The 19,429-nt window shown below is 37.4% G+C and overlaps 1 protein-coding gene across 3 annotated transcripts in view; it reads right to left on the bottom strand.

Moving 5' to 3' along the window:
* Positions 1-234: 234 nt before the first annotated feature.
* The window catches only part of CLK4 (CDC like kinase 4), a 29,416-nt gene continuing 10,221 nt past the window's right edge, over positions 235-19,429 (bottom strand). For 2 of the 3 annotated variants that reach the window (XM_078451887.2, XM_078451886.2), the window contains exons 3-13: positions 16,089-16,311; positions 14,869-14,959; positions 14,408-14,474; positions 9,978-10,094; positions 9,722-9,888; positions 9,427-9,521; positions 9,043-9,172; positions 5,715-5,797; positions 1,761-1,840; positions 998-1,088; positions 235-904 (exon numbers count right to left, since the gene is read on the bottom strand). In XM_078451887.2, coding sequence (XP_078308013.1) covers positions 764-904; positions 998-1,088; positions 1,761-1,840; positions 5,715-5,797; positions 9,043-9,172; positions 9,427-9,521; positions 9,722-9,888; positions 9,978-10,094; positions 14,408-14,474; positions 14,869-14,959; positions 16,089-16,311 — 1,285 coding nt within the window. In that variant the 3' untranslated portion in view covers positions 235-763. Of the gene's footprint in view, positions 905-997; positions 1,089-1,760; positions 1,841-5,714; positions 5,798-9,042; positions 9,173-9,426; positions 9,522-9,721; positions 9,889-9,977; positions 10,095-14,407; positions 14,475-14,868; positions 14,960-16,088; positions 16,312-19,429 lie in introns of those variants that run through there. The other variant, XM_078451888.2, reaches the window with a different exon arrangement.

The raw sequence follows: 19,429 nt of genomic DNA on the forward strand, positions 1-19,429 counted from the left end.
GTCTCCCTCTCTCTGCCCCTCCCCCACTCACACTGTCTCTCTCAAAAATAAACTTTAAAAAAAATTAACCCTCAGAGGCATCAGAATTCCTATTTCTGTTGTGACTGTCCAGTTGGGACTTTAATCTTAAATGAAGTATGTGCTTTTATTAAAAAAATCTGTCATGATCGACAAATTGGATGCCTTTTCATGAATTCTACTTCTTACCACTGACATCACCCAAGGAGACAAAACACAATTCTTAAAATTTAATGAAATTCCAACAGTAAACATTTCCTATGGGTTTTGGTTTCCAATACCTGCCTATTGGGAGTTAATAATACTTATTACCTGTTCAACAATTACAGAAAAAACTTTAAAGTTAAGAAAAGTTCTGAATTGAGGTATATAAAGAATATTCATTAAGAATAAAGTAGTCAAGATTTCCTTTTACTCAAAAAAATCACTTCAAAGAGTTGACCTCCATGTACAAAAGACAAGATCAATCACGTTTATCACTGGACACAAAGAATATTCCAAAGGTCTTTAAAAATGGTAATTAATCTCAAAAAGAAAAAAATTTAACTTGTATAGTTCATTCATTATCAAGACCATACTTGCTTAACAAGGTAATTATGCTATTGATATAAAACATACAGTATTTACACTTAACTGTACAAAATAATTTAATGTTTACAAAAATATTAGAATGTTTAGAGTTGACTGACACAGTCTTAAGTAATCTCTTCTAGAGAAGTATATAGTAAGACCACTGATTTCCATTTCATTTCTTTTTTAATAAGTCAAAGAAAGGATGCTGCAAGGCTTCATCCAAGGTAATTCTTTTCACTGGATCATATTCTAACATTCTTCGTACCAGGTCAAACAGTTTCTCATGTTCTTCGTCATGAGAAAGCATAAATTCCTGGGGAAAGAAATATTTTTGTTGAAGAAAGATTTTAAAATTTTTAAAAACTTTTTTTTTTTAACCTTTATAATCTTTTTGTTTTCTTTTTACCTTCAATGGTTTGCAGCGTCTCCTAACATATCTACCAGCAGAACTATGTTCATCCCAATCTAGCTGGTTATGGTGAAAATACTTGCGTTTTCTACAAGAAAAAGAAGTCTGGATCAGTAAAAACAATACAAGAACCACATGTTTACTCTGACCTCACTGGAACAGCTGGAAGCATGAACATCTATCTATGTAGACACACACACACGCATACAATTTTTTTAAATTCCAGCAATGACATACTAGATCAGACATATTTTCTAAAACATCTTCCTTAATCTTGCACCCTCTGAGGTTCTCGTGCCCCACCTCAGTGGTTCACGTACCGCACATGGAACAGTGACAGCTTATGGATCCATTCCTGTGAATGTGGATTTCACTAGGTCTGGAATGGGGTGAAGCTATTTGCCAACCACTCTAGTATCCTGTGCAAAGACACACAGCTAAGCTAGCTAGCGATAGTATGGAATACAAACGTAAACTGCTAGGACTCCAAAATCAAACTGTTTTTTACTACTCTATTATGTTTATAGCAAGTTAGGGAAACACTTCTGCAAAGTTTAACTGGAGTGTAAAAAGACGCTTTGTTTATTAGTAGATCACAAGGTAAATACTGCATTACTTGTTAACAATTTGACTTTATGGAGGAAAAAAAAATTGAAATCTGAAGTCCTGGAACAAGCAGTAACAACAAAGTTGGGTTTTCTGTAGTTTGAATACAGGCCACTGCCCATTCCCAAGAAAGGGCTTTCATCTTAGAGCATACCTTGTTTTCTGAATCATGTGTGTTGGTATGGGTCCTAATATTCGTTCCATCATTGCCAGGTGCTCTTTACTATCATGAGTCTAAAACACAAAGGAAGAAGAAATTTAGCACTTTCCCTTCCCCTACTTGCACAATAAAGGAAAATATAAGAAAACAGCGCTGACACAAAAGGACTAGATTAGAGAGCTGCATAGTTTATATCACCCTCTACTTCAAAGATGGAACAATACTGAATGAGCTATATTAGCTGGTATAAACCAATAAAACTAGTCTGATATCCAATGTAAGGTTCTGTATAGCAAGTGGATTAGACACATAATTTAATGTGAAACTGAACAATTTCCTTATTTGTTTTCATTTCTTGCACTGTTTACTGAAGAATGACTAGGGAACAGTACCAGAAAAATGGTCTCCTCATTTAATCAGCTGCTGACCCAAAACTGACTTTATTCACTAATGAAGATCCACGTGTTAACATTTACTATTCCTGGGCAATAAAAATACAGTTGTAATAATTCTCACAACAATCCTGAGCTCGGTATGTGGGAACATGAGTTTCAAAGGAGTTAAGATACTAGCCCAAGGTCATATAGCTCATGAATGAGAAAAGGTAGCTATGAATCTAAGTCAAAACTCATCTTCAATCATAATAGGAAAAGAGTTTTGGCTCAAGTGGAAGAGAGAAAACTGGCACACTTAGAGCTGGAACGGTATGCTCCTAGATCAGAGGTTGGCAAACTTTTGTAAAGGTCCAAACAGTAAATATTTTAGACCTGGCTGGTTACAAATGGTCTGTGTCACATATTCTTTTTTAAAAGCAGGCATCAGACTATCATCTGCCAACTCCTCAATCTGAAGAGCAGAGGCTTTTAAAAATCTATCAACCTATTGTTTCTAGCACATTGCTTCCAAAATGTTAAGGCCCTAATTCATGACAGGAGTTAAGTAATATTAACTCCACACTTTTATTTTCCAAACCAATACAGCTTTTATTGCATCTTTAAAATATCACAAATAAGGGGTGCCTGGGTGGCTTGGTTAAGCATCCGACTTCGGCTCAGGTTAAGCGTCATGAGTTCGAGCCCTGCACTGGGCTCTGCACTGTCAGTGCAGTGCAGCTTGGAGTTTTTTCTCTCTCTTTCTCTCTGCCCCTATCCCACTCATGCTATCTCAAAATAAATAAATTTTTAAAAATATGTATCACAAAGAAGTTGAAAAATCATCCAGCATCTTGTTATTCTGTAGCTGGACAACTTAGATCTTATCCACAAGTCTGTTGAACAGTTCCTTTTTCAGATACAACTCCAAACTTTTCTGATATCCTTGTTTTTAACTGTTGTAACTAGCTGAATCAAAGCGGCTGAGTTTGACACAAGTTCAATATCATTTCCTTCAAGAACTCATCTTTCTGGGCTTCTGAGAGATACTGAACAAGCAACACCTGGCCTCATCTGAATCCTGCAGATGTATTTTTCACCCAAGAAATTCTGCATTTCAACAAGAGAAACCACTCTCCTGAGTAACAACGATGATGGGGAAATGAGCATACACAGACGTCATCTTCTAATGGAAGCCCAGCGTAACACCCTTGACCATGTTCTGTACGGACAAAAAAGAACTGGCTACTCTGCTTGCACTAATTCCCCACCCTTTGTCAACCTAGAGCCTCTTCTTTTTCTTTCCCAGGAGACAGAGTACACGGAGATGACTGGGTTCCTCTGGAGCGGTTCACAGTAACAGTGCCTCCCTTCATAGTGATGTTGACATTTTCTGGAATGTCGATGGTCTGACTGCCAAGAATCGTCTTCATTCTTGCAGTAGATGCAGCAAAGAGCTAGCTCCACATTTTTAAGAAGTTCCTTAGTTGAAGAATATTTTGGAGGATGCAATTCCAAATAGAAACTTTATCTCAAACCAATGTTAATAATCTGCACTTATGACCACAGAGTGATTTATAATCACAGATTATGTGAAGCAACTATTTTGTGTGTCAGAATGAAGAAATCATGCACGCACTCTACTCAACTTTTTCTTGACCCTCAGCTTACAAGACCAGATGCCACCTCCAAGAACTGAGTAGTCACTATGGTTGTAGGTATCAAGCTTGTCTATGAACTCAGAGTACTTTTAATAGGGTCTCTATGGATCAATGGATTAGAAACAGGAGAAGTCTGACGATGGGGTCCCACAGGCAGTGAACACACATTCTACAATAGCCACCACCTAAGTGACTCTTACTTGTCATAGCTTCCTGTCCACCCTGCATGGCCCCCAACTTCAAATCAACCTCAACAGCAGGAGCCAGAATCCACCAAATCTGCACCCTTGACCCCCACAACAAATCACAACACTTTGATCACATTAGAACCCTTCTTCAGTGGGTGCACAACCTAGATCTTCCAAGACTGTTAGATGTCAGTTGTAAGGAGAATTACAAGGGAAAAAAGCAGAGACTTAAATATGGCTTCCTAGGGGCGCCTGGGTGGCGCAGTCGGTTAAGCCTCCGACTTCAGCCAGGTCACGATCTCGCGGTCCGTGAGTTCGAGCCCCGCGTCGGGCTCTGGGCTGACGGCTCAGAGCCTGGAGCCTGTTTCCGATTCTGTGTCTCTCTCTCTCTCTGCCCCTCCCCCTTTCATGCTCTGTCTCTCTCTGTCCCAAAAATAAATAAAAAACATTGAAAAAAAAATTAAAAAAAAAAAAAAAAAATATGGCTTCCTACTTTTTGTTTTGCCAAATCAGGACTTTAATTTTAGAAAATTAACTATCAACAACTATTATCATCATTCCATGAAAAGGACATTTCAGTACCCAAAACAAAGAAGCTAGAGGGATAATCTCTAAATAAAGGCCAGAATGACAAACTTACAAAATCATTTTCACTTTGGATTAGTCTACATTCTGGAAACCATGAACTTCTAGGAAACAAGTACCTTTCTATCCAAACAAGTCCATGATGACTCAGTCCTTGCCTGACCTCACTTCCCCATTTATGCAAGACAGTCTGACAGCACCAACTACTGTTCCCTGACTAGAGAATGCTCTTTTGTGTATCTACACACTTATGGGTACAAGATCTTCCTGAGCTGGCCACCACTCTCTCCAGTTTTCTGACAAACCTCTAATCATCCTTCTGGCAACTGGCTTAAACTCCCTACTTTCTCAGTGACGCCTTCTCTGAAGAAATTTAACCCTCCATCTTTCCTGGGTTCCCACTACACTTTCTACATTGTTCCATTATAGCAAATAACACATTACACTGTAAGCTTTCCCACATTTATCTTTTATATGACTACCTGGAGGACAGAAATGTTGTCTTTCCAACTTTAAACATAGTGCCTTAAAATGTGCCTAGGATGTCACAATAAAATATGACTTCTTGTCCCTGAATTATTTTATAAAGCGGAGTGACTTGCTCATGGCCGTGGTGGTCAGCACAACCAGAACTGAATTATCACTGGCCACAGTAATGCTAATACAAATTTATGCAGCTCAATAAAAAAATGAGAACACAAGACAATATGAACCATGTGAGAAAAACTCCAATCACATGCAAAACAGAATTATGAACACTCACCAAGAGCAGTATTTCATCCAACTATGGTTTTAGAGGATGACCATTCTGCACATGTAAGGGTTTTCTGGGGAGTTTTTTTATTTGAGAGAGACAGAGCACGTGAGTGGAGGACAGGGGCAGAGGGAAAGAGAAAGAGAGGGAGAATCCCAAGCAGGTTCAACACACAGCGCAGAGCCCAACACGGGGCTCAATCCCACAACCCTGAGATCAAGACCTGAGCTGAAATCAAGAGGTGCTCAACAAACTGAGCCACCCAGCCTCCCCATTTTATGTAAGTTTTAATATTAACACTACAGCAACTTTTCAAAACGCAGGCCAAAATTTTAACATGCTCTTAACACTGAAAATTAATTATGGAATGGCATTTACTAAATACATACCTGGAAGACTGTGAAACCAAGGTAATATTCAATAAGAATGCACCCTATGCTCCACACATCACAAGGTTGAGACCAACCCAAAGCTGTAAAAACAAAAACACTTCTATACGCAACAATTTTTAACTGCCAATGTACCATATCCCTTCCCTCTATGCATGCTCTCTTTACAATAAATAAGATGGTAAACTCCAGGGTTATATTTTAGTTTCACGTAAAATGTTACTCGGTATGCTCTCACAATTCTCCATATCTTTACATCAAATTAGTGTTTATTGTGGGGGAGGGGGGATTTTATGTAAAGTAAGAGAGAGATTAGCAAATATTTTCCAAGTATAACTATCAATTTGTGCAAATACTCCATATTCTCTGATCTGTGTGCAATGGGGAGCATTGTTACTCGCAGTTCATGATTGTTCTAGGAAATTTTACATTTTATTATAGCAAATACAGGTTGACAAGCTCAGAATGTAATTACTAACCACTTCTCAACTTACCAACTTAATGCCTGAGTTTACTTCTTGCATTAAAAAAACAAGAACTGGGGGAGGGGGTGGTGGTGCCTGGGTGGTTGAGTGGGTCAAGCGTCAACTCCTGATTTTGGCTCAGGTCATGATCTCAGGGTTTGCTTCATGAGATTAAGCCCCACAGTGGGCTCTACACTGACAGCATGGAGCCTGCTTGGGATTCTGTCTCCCTCTCTCTCAGCCCCTCCCCCACTCATGCACTCTGCTCTCTCTCACAAACTTAAAAAAAAAAAAAAAAAGGATTATGATTTCATGCCCTTCCCTTGGGCTCCATGCTAGGCATGGAGTCTGCTGAAGATTCCCTCTGCCCCTCTCCTGTTCCCACTCTCTCAAAAAAAACAAAAAACCATGGTTTTAGATAAACTAAGGATTATAAATGGGTATTATAAGCAGTTATGTTATAAGAATTATAGAGCTATTTAAAGTTCACAGAGAGAGATCTACTTATATATGTACTTTTCAGGCTGTCTGTACATGATTATATATACCTTCACCTTCACAATTCTCAATGGCAATACTATTCAGGAAAAAATAAAATACCTAGTCTTAAGGTACTTAACTGGAAAGGAGAAGAGTAAATCATACAGATGTTTCAAAATTTTAAAGATCAAGTACTTAGTAAAACAATAGTGTATAAATAAAACCTACTTTATCATTTTTTAAGTTGATTTACTCTGAGGGACAGAGATGCACACACATATGCACATGCGGGGCACAGAAAGGGAGATAGAGTCCCAAGCAGCCTCTGTGCTGTCAGCATGGAGCCTGACTTGGGGCTGGATCCCTTGAACTGTGAGATCATGACCTGAGCTGAAATCAAGAGTTGAGATGCTTAATTGACTGAGCCAGTCACCTAAGTGTCCCAATAAAACCTACTTTAAAGGACATTTTAATTACTTTCAGTAACATAAACGAATTTAAAGAAAAAGGAATAAATAAAATGTTCAAAAACCTTGACTATGATTTTGGTTTTTATTTATTCACTTTTTTTTTTTAAGTCATTTTAGTTAACCCTCACAGTGCCTGTGCCTATCATTTGAAAAAATGGGTAACTGAGCAGGAGTCCACCTACAGTGACACATAAAAAAAATCTGCAATTGATAGATCTTGAACCTAAAATGAACATCTATCTTCTCCAGCCATTCTTATCCAGCTTCTTCATAGGTGACTGTAACCCTCTGCCACACACCATTCTAAATCATCTTGTTCTGAGAAGTTGGTCCTCATACTCTTTGGAATGCCCCATCGTTCAATTCTACCAACCTCTCCCAACTTCATGTCTTTACTACAATACCAGACACGTGAGACCAACTGCATGACTACATCTTCCTCTCCAACCGAATTAGGTTGCCTTAATCCTCAGGATTAACACTCCACAAAAACACAAAGGACCTTTCCCAACCTCTATTCCTCAAAACCAATAACCCCAATTTTGAATTTTTATGATCGATCTATCTAGCCTGGCCATACTTGGAACTGTGTTATTGTCACTACTAAGAATACTATATCTTATCCAATCTAGGAGATCAGTAAGATGTATGACTATTTTATGCACCAATAACAAAGCAAAAACGCCAATTATTTTGTGTTGTGCTCCCCATGTTAAAATGTGGGGGGAATCCACCTCTTAAAACTGACAACACACAAAGTTATGTCTTTTTAGGCTCTGAAAATGCCTCTCTGTCCACAAACTTTTCCCACACTCCTTTCCTAAACTACTGCAACACAACAGCTCCTTTCAGACCATATGAAGCAGAAATGGTATGATCATTCATTTCAAAGACAAGCTCGAAATTTTTGCTAACTTTGTAGTCACTGGCCACATGAGGCTGTTTTACATCTAACATTTAAATTAACATAAAATTTAGAATTCAGTTCCTCAATCACAGTGGCCACACTGCAAGTACAGAGAAGCCCACATGTGCCCAATGGCTACCATACTGGACAATGCAGATATAGAAGGTTTCCATCACATGGAAAGTACTACTGACAAGCACTGCCTAATCTCAATTTCCTTACGCCTTTACCAATCCTCCACCATGGGTAAAAACTGTTAGTGTGCTTTCCTACTCTTATTCTGAATTACCAACTCCTACCAGTACATGTGAAAACTGGAAACTGACTGTAAAATTTCTACTAACAAACTCAGTTGGACCTTACTTTTGGCTAATAAGCTTATTCCATGTATCTCTCAAGAGCATCTGATCTAAACTTCTCCCACTGTCTCCAAGCCCCCAACCTCTTCTCCTCCACTCCATAAACAAGACCTAGTCTCTGACATCTTGAGACATAAGATACACACTCCCTGAGTTCCCTCTTACTTCCAAACTCTGCACCTTAAGTCACTTTCTTCTTTAACCTTTCTGGTGTCAATGATTATCAAAGAAGCTCTCCTCTTAGACTAGCCCCCTCTTTCTTCTTGACCTCCGCCTGGCCCTTTACTCAGATATCTGCCAACCAGACCTTTAGCATTTCTATAGTACCATGCTTTTGTGACATGAAAATAGGTACCCATATCACTTCAAAAATCACATTGCTGTGACGTACTTAGCCAAAAGAACTTGCCCTTTCAGGACCTTGTAAGATTAGCATGTTTAAAAAATAACCACCTGGAATATCTTTACAAATGGTATCCCATTTTTCCCACTCAGGAAGAATATTTATAGCAATGTCCAATTTTTCTTAAGATAGTTACTATTTTCTGTACACTAAGAAAAATCACACCCATCCCCTAAGTAAAAGGCATGGAGAAAAAAAAACCCTCATCTTTAATTACAGTATCAGGAAGAGTAGTGTCTACTGACCCAAAATGACCTCTGGAGCTCTGTAATGCCGTGTAGATACCAAAGTACTATGATGTTCATCATCGTATGTTGCACTTCCAAAGTCAACAACTTTGATATCTGTGTTTTTCAGTGTGCGTTCATCACGTTTCTAGAGAAACAGAGTTGAGTCAACATGAAGATCAGTAAAGACATAAAAAACGTTACATATTTCAAAAGGCTTGCATATGAGTTATCTTTTTGATTCTCAACATAACTCCAGGCGAAAGGTAAAGAAGGATGATCCTTTTAGGTTAAAAATCAGGCTATAACCAGTCTTAGAAGTCAAAATTACTCATCGAAGGGTCACCAAGCTAAATTAATTTTAAAAACCACCACCAAAATTAAAACAAGTCTTTAACTTACCATTTTAGAATTATATTTGACTACATAGTCAGACTTCACAAATAAAATATTTTCAGGCTTCAAATCTGTATGGGTTAATTTATTATGATGCAAAACTACAAGAAAACAAAAAGAAATCATTAGTTTCACCTACGTATTTCATCTGTATTGGGGGGGATAAGAAGGATCAGTAGTGGATATAGGGATTTCATCTTTACCTGTAACGTGTATTTTTAGTGACAATGTTTTGACATGTGGCTTGTATAATAAAATCTTTTAATTTTCTGGTGTTTAAAAATTTATCAAGTATACTTACAATTTATTGACTGGCAGATCTGATATGCCATCTGCCTGATGTGGTCAATTTGAAATGGCAGAAAGCTATTTTCTTTAATGAAATCATAGGTACTAAGTCCCAGCAGTTCAAACACAATACAAACATGACCATGATGATCAAACCACTCTAGCATCTGGACACATCGGCTAAAACAGAGCAAATAAAAATGAGTCAGTTCAGAGAATTCTGATTATTTTAGGCAAGATGATGGATCACAATTCAAGTTTATACTTACAAGACGCTATTGGGATCGGTACTATTTAAATGCTCCAATACTTGGATTTCTGAACGAGCTGCTTCACGGTATCGACCTACATTTTTTACAATTTTCACTGCTACATGTATGCCATCCCTTAAAGACAAAATTAAGATGAAAACGGTAGAGGAGCAGAATGAAAACACGTGTCCCTAAAGCATCATCTTACTGAGTATTAATTACTCTATGCTATTTTTCTAAACTAATCTTTCAGGGCATTTTATACCAGATTCCATATAACATTTTTTCAAAACAGTCTGGCAAAACACACTTTCTATGGAGCGGTAATTCCCTTAATACAAATTTTAATGTTTGTTTCCAGAATTTTATCTAGATTTTATACCAAAAGAAAAAAAAAAAAAAAGGGCGCCTGGGTGACTCAGTTAATAAACGTCAGACTTCAGCTCAGGTCATGATCTCATGGTTCGAGGTCTGAGCCCAGCATCAGGCTCTGTGCTGACAGCTCAGAGCCTAGTGCCTGCTTCAAATTCTGCGTCTCCCTCTCTCTCTGCCCCTCCCCTGTCCACACTCTGGCTCTGGCGCTCTCTCTCAAAAATAAACACTAAAAAAATAATTAAGATAAAAATAAATCCTCAAACAGAATATGCTACTGCTGAAAGCATTTGCTCAATCACCTAGACAGACCTGCCCTGTGCCAGGTGTGTAGAGCACAGGGGTTAGTCAAGACGAGGGTCGTCACTATGTACCTCACAGCCTAACAGAAAAGAAACACATGAACAACTGACAGTGTTGCAAATGCTTGGTATGAGCTTATACAAAGAGGTAGGAGAGCCAAAAAATTAGAGAGGGGAAGCTCTAATTTATTCAAAGAAGAGGTGACACACAACTGAGCCCTGAAAGACAGCCAGCAGTCTATAAAATGTGGGAGGAAAAGGAACACGTTCATTATAAGTCACGAAGTTGAGAAAATGCTTACTAGCACATTCACTGATACAAGTAGGTAGAAATAACTAGAGCATAAGCTCTAGATTGGTTACCTATAATACTTCCTAAAAAGTATCAAGCCACAAATGATTTTGAGAAAATGGATTTCTAAATTCTCAAATTCCTTTTATCCTCTTTTCTTGAATTTTTTAATGTTTACTCATTTTTGAGAGAGAGAAGGAATAGAGAGAGACAGAGTATGAGCAGGGGAGGGGCAGAGAGAGGGAGACACAGAATCTGAAGCAGGTTCCAGCCCCCAAGCTGTCAGCACAGAGCCTGAAGCAGGGTTCAAACTCACCACCAGTGAGATCACGACCTGAGCTGAAGTCTGACGCTTAACTGACTGAGCCACCCAGGTGCCCCTATCCTCTTTTCTAAGTCTGATCTTCCTGAAGATGAACCAGCATTCAAGCCTCTTTTTTTATTTTTTTTTAAACTATGGCCCTTCCATTTGATGTATAGATCCCTCAGTATTAAGATATATAACCTAGAATGTAAAAAAAAAAAAAAAAAAAAAAAAAAAATCTTTGGGACAAACAAACATTTCTAGTGGCTAGATAGCAAGCCTTTCTCTAAGTCTGGTGGTTTCCAATTTACTGCTTTCACCAAAGCCCCAACGAAGTTGTGGGCTAATAAATCATTAAAACTTATTTTGATGATAATCTCCCTAGGACATTTGGCATATATCTCAAGGTTGCTATGAAACCACTGTGACAAAACTCCCTTCTAAGTCTTATTATATGACCAAGATTTCTTGGTGCTTACGGCTCTAGAAAAGAAAATAAAGGTGTTAGCTAACACCACTACAGTAATTGACTGCAATGAACAGCTGTATACCTTAAACTTACACAATGTTACATTACAAACAACTATATCTCAAAAAAAAAAAAAAAAAAAAAAAGAAACACATTTAATGCTAAAGCATTTAAGATGTTTATGAATACATGTACTTTTTTTTTGAAGTCCCAACCAACCCAATAAAAGACACATTTCCAATTAAATTTTATATTTAGTTCCAGTAACCATCAAAATTTGCAATAGATTTATACTTGATCAACTGAATACTGTTTACTGGAATATCTCAAGTACTCTCTTGGAATCTCAAGTTTTAAGACAGCATTAATAGGGCAACTGGTAAAGTCTGAGTAAGATCTATAGATCAGCTGGCAAAATGTGAAAATATAACACATGTATGTATACAGCAAATTATAAAGAAAATACTGTAAAATGTTAACATGAGGAATCTGCGTGAAGGATATATGGGAATTTTTTCAGCTATTCCAGAAAATTCTAGGAGTCTGAAAATATTTCAAAAGTTCACTTCACAGGGCTCCTGGGTTTGTTGGTTAAGCATCTGACTCTTGGTTTCGGCTCAGGTCACGATCTCACAGTTTGTGGGATTGAAACCTGCATTGGGCTCTGTGCGGACAGCACAGAACCTGCTTGGGATTCTCTCCCTGCCCCTCCCCTGTGCATGTGCTTGTGCTCTCCTCAAAATAAATAAACGTTAAAAAAAATATGACTTCACATTCACATTTTTATTGAAAAGACAGTGTGATAATGAACTTTAGGATAATATACTTTATGGAAAATGGAATGAAAATATGTTCAAGAATAAAACATGTTTAAGCATTCAAGAGTTGGTTCATGAATAAAGGTAGCTATCAAATTGCTATAATATTTAGATTCTCAAATATACTTAAGAACAGTTTTTAAATAATATATTAATGTTTAAATAAGCTGGAAATTATATCTGTCCCCAACCATTTTATTTTTTTTTAATTTTTTTTTTTCAATATATGAAGTTTATTGTCAAATTGGTTTCCATACAACACCCAGTGCTCATCACAAAAGGTGCCCTCCTCAATACCAATCACCCACCCTCCCTCCCTCCCACCCTGTCCCCAACCATTTTAGGATGAAAAATTTTAAATGTCAATTTAGAAATGTGCAGTTGAGGGGCCCCTGGGTGGCTCAGTTGGTTGAGCGTCCGACTTTGGCTCAGGTCATGATCTCACAGCTCATGAGTTGGAGCCCCACGTTGGGCTCTGTGCTGACAGAGCCTGGAGCCTGCTTCTGCTTCAGTGTCTCCCTCTCTCTCTGCCCCTAACCCACTCGCATTCTGTCTCTGTCTCTCTCAAAAATAAATAAACATTAAAAAAAAAAAAAAAAAAATTAAAAAAAAAAAAAAAAAGAAAAGAAAAAAGAAATGTGCAGTTGAGGGGCGCCTGAGTGGCTCAGTCAGGTAAGCGTCTGACTTCGGCTCAGGTCATGATCTCATGGTTCCTGAGTCCAAGCCCCGCGTCGGGCTCTGGACTGACAGCTCAGAGACTAGAGCCCGCTTCAGATTCTGTGTCTACCTCTGTCTGCCCCTCCACTGCTTGCACTCTGACACTTGCATTGTCTCAAAAATAAACAAACATTAGAAATGTGCAGTTGAAATGAACTGTGTTTTAAAACAGGTTTACTTACTAAAAAGTCTGCAAACTACAGAACAGAGGTTCTGGAGGAAAATGTTAATGTGAGACACAGGGTCAAAACACAAAGGGCTTTTAGTAAGTCATTAAAGAATTTGGACTTTTTTCTGCAGGCTTTAAAGTAACAGAATTCCTTCGTAGTTTAAGATGCTAACTCTAACATGCAAATATTATCCTTTGGGAATGAAGATTTTTGTTTTATTTTGTTGCCATAGATACTTTTATTTCATGAAGGCTGAAGAAACAGTGTACAAAATCGGCATGATACACACAGCACAAATGAAAAAAATGATAAAATAACATTCTTTAGGTAATAGCTAGTACTTTATAGCAGACTACTTTTTCTCCAAAGATAATTATGGATTGTTCCAAAATAAAGCTAGATAGAATGTTCTTAAACCTTTTAAATGCAAGATGCTCCCTTCTACTCCCTTAGCTACACTACAGAGCAGATTGCTTTTTACTAGGCCATTTCTTCCATGTGCAATTTTCAGATCGGGAATAAATGTTTTTGACCAAGATTAGACAAACTTTATTGTCTCTGCTACTCAAAACTAAAGCAAAGCACTCTAAATCTCACATAAGGGCCAAGGCCTAAGTTCTGGGAAATGCCTTTACTCGAAGATTCACTTTAATTTCAACAAACACCCCATCTGATAGAATTTGTCAATTTTTTTTGTTTTTTTTTTAAGATTTTTTTTTTTTTAAGTGATCTCTACACCCAATATGGGGCTCAAACTCACAACCCTGAAATCAAGAGTCGCGTGCTCCACCAACAGAGCCAGCCAGGAACCCTGAAATTCGTCTGCATTCTTGACCAAAACCCACACCCATGATAAATAACCAGACACAGTTCAAGAAATTTTGGGTATTTATACCACCCAGGAAAACAAGTGGCCACCTCTTAAAAATGCCATTTCATTTAAATCATAGATCCTTCCCTACCCAAAATATCAGAATGTTCAAAAAAGGAAAAAACAAACTTACATGCCATGATCAATGCACTCTACAACTTTGCCAAAGGCCCCTTCACCCAAAGTGTCCACGATTTCATCTAAAGTAAGGGAGGAGAAAAAGGAGTAAGTATTTGAGTATAAATTATCTAGTTATTCAAACAATGAATACTTAAGTGTGGAATATTTTCAAATGATGTCTATTAAAGCATAACTAAGGTTTCAGCACTCAAATTATTTTATTTTCAGCTGCTACAAAAACAATTAGATAGAGCTATCTTTCTTGCTCTAAGCTCAAATTCCACTGATTATTTTGGAACTTTAGAGTAGAAATATTTAAATTCTATAGAAAAGAAGAAATACAAAAGAACAAACAAACCCACAAAAAACAAAACAAAAAAGCAATGAAGAGTTCTTTAGCCCCCCGCTGACAACTATTCTTAAAAAGATTATTCTGTCTGCAAAGTTAAAAAAGTGTTGAAAAATATTCTATACATCTTGCTCTTAGAACGTCTCCACTTTGACAGATCAGGTGACCCTCCTCATCATCCTCTATACTCCTGGATCTTTTCCTTCGGTGGCTCTTCTGGAACGGCAAGTGGGCAGCACCAAGATCGTCCAGCCAATCAATATATCAGAGTGAATTCAGGGCAGAATACGCAATTCATTCAGCGGGGAGATATTCAGGCATTCAGATAAGCACCAGGCCACGAACAGTTGGCAGGAGCAATTTCAAATTCAGTCCCCAGAAATTCACAGGGCACAGTTTATGTTACAGAAGAAAAACATGGCAAGGAACAGATTTTCAGATAAGATACTTAAAGTGGCAATAGAAAAAAAACAACACAATTGTCTCTTTAAAATACTGATTTAATTGAAGTCTGAAATTTAAAGAATGCAATGTCATGATCTACTTATCTCTTGATATAAAATAGCATATGCTGTGAATTGAGATGTCTAGTTTGTTGGGGGGGGAAGGTTTTAAAATGTCAAAATTAGTTGAAACTATTTAGCAATATTTTAAAATACACATAATTAAAGGGGGAAATAAAAGCTAGTTAATTTCCATGTTCACTCTAATCAAAACTTGGGGAAGGAAACAATTTATTCAAAGTTTACTGATTAAACAGGTGAAGATGTCTGAGTGTAAAAAAAGTCAAACTTTTTGGATAACGTACTTTCCATTCAGCACCCATTTCAGAATTTCAGTGCAACTAGCTGCAGACGATGCACTGTGCTCTGGGACTATGCTATATATAGCATATATAGCTATATATAGAGTACACTTAAGTATCCACCAGTGCAAAGTTCTAGAGATGTTTCCAACCATTAGGAAAAGGGGTTCTTTTAAAGTAAAAAACAAAAACAAAAAAAAAGTTTACTATAAAAGAAAAGATGGGTGCTTTAATTTTTCATAAGATTATATTACAAAACATAAAAATATTTTTAATATTAAAATTTAATATTAAAATCAAGAACTCATGATCTGGATTGCAGAAAATGAGTAAATATGGGCAAACGAAGGCTACCTAATAAATACAGATTAGCTATGAAAATTTGGATGTTTAAGGATTCAAGTAATATAAACACATTTATAATATATCCAAATAATATTACATATATATATATAAAAACTTTTTCAAACTTACTGGCTCATTAAGAGTTTTTACACACAAATAAGCATCCACCCAAAATAAAAACAAAATCAATCATACCGAACGTGACTGTTGACTTGAACAGTGTCTATTACGCTTCCTTTTAGGACTGCTTCTCCTACTTCGGACCGAAGATTTACTGCAGTGGATTCGATAACTGCTTTCAACGTCTCTGTGATAATGTCTAGGAACATAGCCTTCGCAGTAGTCATTTCTATATTCATCAACATATCTCCGGTCCCGATAATCTCTCTCATTCAAGGACCTCGCTTCTAAATAATGACTGCAAACACATTAAAGGATTTCAAATTATTCTCTTCATCCTGGAACTGTGGTTCAAACAAAACATTCTCTCAAGAATTCCTGGTTTAAACAGCTAACTTGATAAAAAGAAAAAACCTCAAATTGATGAATTAGAATTTATACTTATCTCACAAACTTAAGACATAATTTTACTTTAACCAACAAGCGAGTTCATATTCTCCATCAGATAGACTGCTATCAAACACCTCAGATCAAAGAACAAAGCTTGAGTCAATTATGTTCAGTGTTTACTTGATTAAGTGTCCCTGTACCTTTTGGAGAAAGTTAACACCAAAAATTCACCAGTCTTATGATATATGCAATTGTAACTAAGCTTTCTTTTCTCAGAGAGCCACACACAATCAGAGGCAGGCAAAACAGGATTCCTTTCTCTTTTAATGTTAAGCGAATTTTAGATATCCCCGGCACACACATAATTCTTTCATGAAAGGTGTACTGGAGCTCGAAGTGATCTTACATGTATTCCAGACCTTTCATTTTACAGATGACTATATTAAGATCCCAAGGATAATGATTTGCCATGGCTGTAGAGCATTCTAATTCCTATTATAAGGGCCAATTTTATTACACATATCACATATCACCTATGCCACCTTCTCTCCTCTTTGTATTCCTAGCTTCCTGTTACTCCTCTTTGAGAAAGACAACATAGCTTTTGAAGGCTGCCCCATGTGCCAAAGATATTAAACTACATCCCCCCACAAATGAGAAAAGGATCTTGTAATTGCTTGCCTAGGATTACAACAGACCCACCCCCACCACCCTACTTCCCTTTGCATTTCTAACTTCCTGCCATTCTTACTTGCAAAATACTCAAAAATTCTACATGGGAAACCGCATCATCTAGTGCCATAGTGGTTAACTTCTGAATCCACAGATCCCTTTAAAAATCTGATGAAAGCTATGGACCCTCTCACTTAAGAAATGCACAAATGCATAAACAAAACTTGGCAAGGAATTTCACAGAGGTCACGGACCTCAGGAAGTCAATGGATCCCAGTTAAGTATCCTTGATCTGATGGAAAGAAAAGGACATAGATTCAATTGGCCCAGTTTCCCGTCCCCCTCTCTACCTGGGATGGTGTCCTCTTCAACAGAGTGCGAAGCTTCAAGAGGGATGCACATGGAGCACTGAGGGAGAGAGGGGACACCTGCCCAGTCAGACAAATCGGCTAAAAGAATCCTGACAAGCAATGGAGTGACAGATGTTGACTAGACTGCCCTCACCAACCTCATTCTCTCCCCAGAATATGCTGTTGTTCATTTTCCCAGGGGCTGGTTTAGGCAGAAATAAAGGGAAAGCATCTCTAAACTGCTAGTCAACAGGGCTGGCAGAATATCCAGACTGAGGAAATGCAGAAACCCCTTTCTCCCTTTCCCCAGTGTCAATCTTAAGTTCTAACCATTGGAGAAACAACTTGGGGTATCAGGGTAAGACTGTGAGTCTATGTCAGGGATCTGATGACTTGGCTTGGACCTGTCAGGGAGAGATCTGTAATACATCAACCTAGAAATTACCATACACTCAAGGGCATCCTTTTCAATTCTGTAAGGCGTCCTTCCTATAAAAGTCCAAAATCTATCAGAAAAAAATAGTACTAATAATCTTTAGCTGGAATAGTGCATAAAATTAGAGTTGCAGATAATCCATAAACAATCTACAGACTAACAAACATGAGGTGAAGCCATGAGGATAAACTAGAAAAATGAGGGACCTCTTCAATCTCTAACAACCAAGCCTTAGAGATTACATAAACAAAGTCTACAGAATCATAAAGGCCATGTATGGACAGAGTGGACAAGATGAACAGATTGATTTAAATTCTAAAATATTCACTGAATATCCAGTGAATATTTTACTGTAGTCCTTCAAAATAGCCAAGACTAATGAGGCTACGGGCATTCGTTTTTATTTCCACACAGGTCCTGTGGAAGATAAAAAAATATATATAAGGCAAAATCCCTGCCAACAAATAATGAACAATTTGAGATCATTCACATAAAAACAAAACTCGACAATGCAGGAAATGCTGAAAGGTTGCACGAGTGCTTAGGATCATAGAGGGGAAAAAACTCAAACTGCTTAAAATGGTCAGAGAAGACTTCATAAAAAAGCAAAGAGTTGCATCTTAAAGGGAAGTCAAGATTTGGACAAGGTGGCAAGCAGAAGAAATGGGAGGGGAGAAGAATAGCGTATGACCATCTCACACTTACAGATCACCTGTAGCCACAATGGCTTGGAGATGGGTGGTCTACGTATTACTTGGGAAACAGTGCATGGACACTACAGCAAGACCACTGTTCACATAGGGAATGAACAGAAGCAAATAAAATAAGCTGGAAACAGATCATGCAAAATCTTGCATGCCAGGCTAAGGTGTTTAAAACAGTGTTTCTCAAAGGGTGGTCTGTTTATCAATCATATCAAAATATGGAATTATTAAAAATGAAGATCCCTCAGCCCCAGGTCAGACTAACTCCATCTATATATGGTAATATGCATTTTAAACATACCTCTGAGACACTTCTGTTCATACTAAAGTTTGAGAATCTTTGGTTTAAGACTTGATACTCTATATCACATAAGAAAACATTTAAAAACTATTAACACAATATATAAAGTTGTTTGAAGCCATATCAGTCTTCCTGATACAGAACTAGAATTAGTACAAAACTAATTAAACCTGTAGCAAGGGAGACCAATTCACAGGTTACTGGCAAAAGACAAATAAGAAAAGACACTCTGCAATACATACAAAAAAAGGTTTAAAAATTGATATATATTAAAAGCTCTTATAAATCAGTAAAATACTCTGTAAGAGAAAAAAATGGGCATTGGACAAACTCACTAAAAATTTAAAAATTCAAATTAAAACACTATTCTTGGCATTTCAAAATGCCAAGATTGGTAAGAGCAAGAAAGAGTATATTGTACAACTTGGTACAAACTTTCAAAAAAAAGACATCAATATGTAGCAAGAGCTTTGTACCCTTAAAGAGTTCACACCCTTTAATTTAAAAATGTCCCCTCTTAGGGGCACCTGGTGGCTCGGTTAAGTGTCCAACTTTGGTTCAGG

Source organism: Panthera onca, chromosome A1, assembly GCF_046562875.1.
Source record: "Panthera onca isolate mPanOnc1 chromosome A1, mPanOnc1 haplotype 2, whole genome shotgun sequence".
Classification (NCBI taxonomy): Eukaryota; Metazoa; Chordata; class Mammalia; order Carnivora; family Felidae; genus Panthera; species Panthera onca.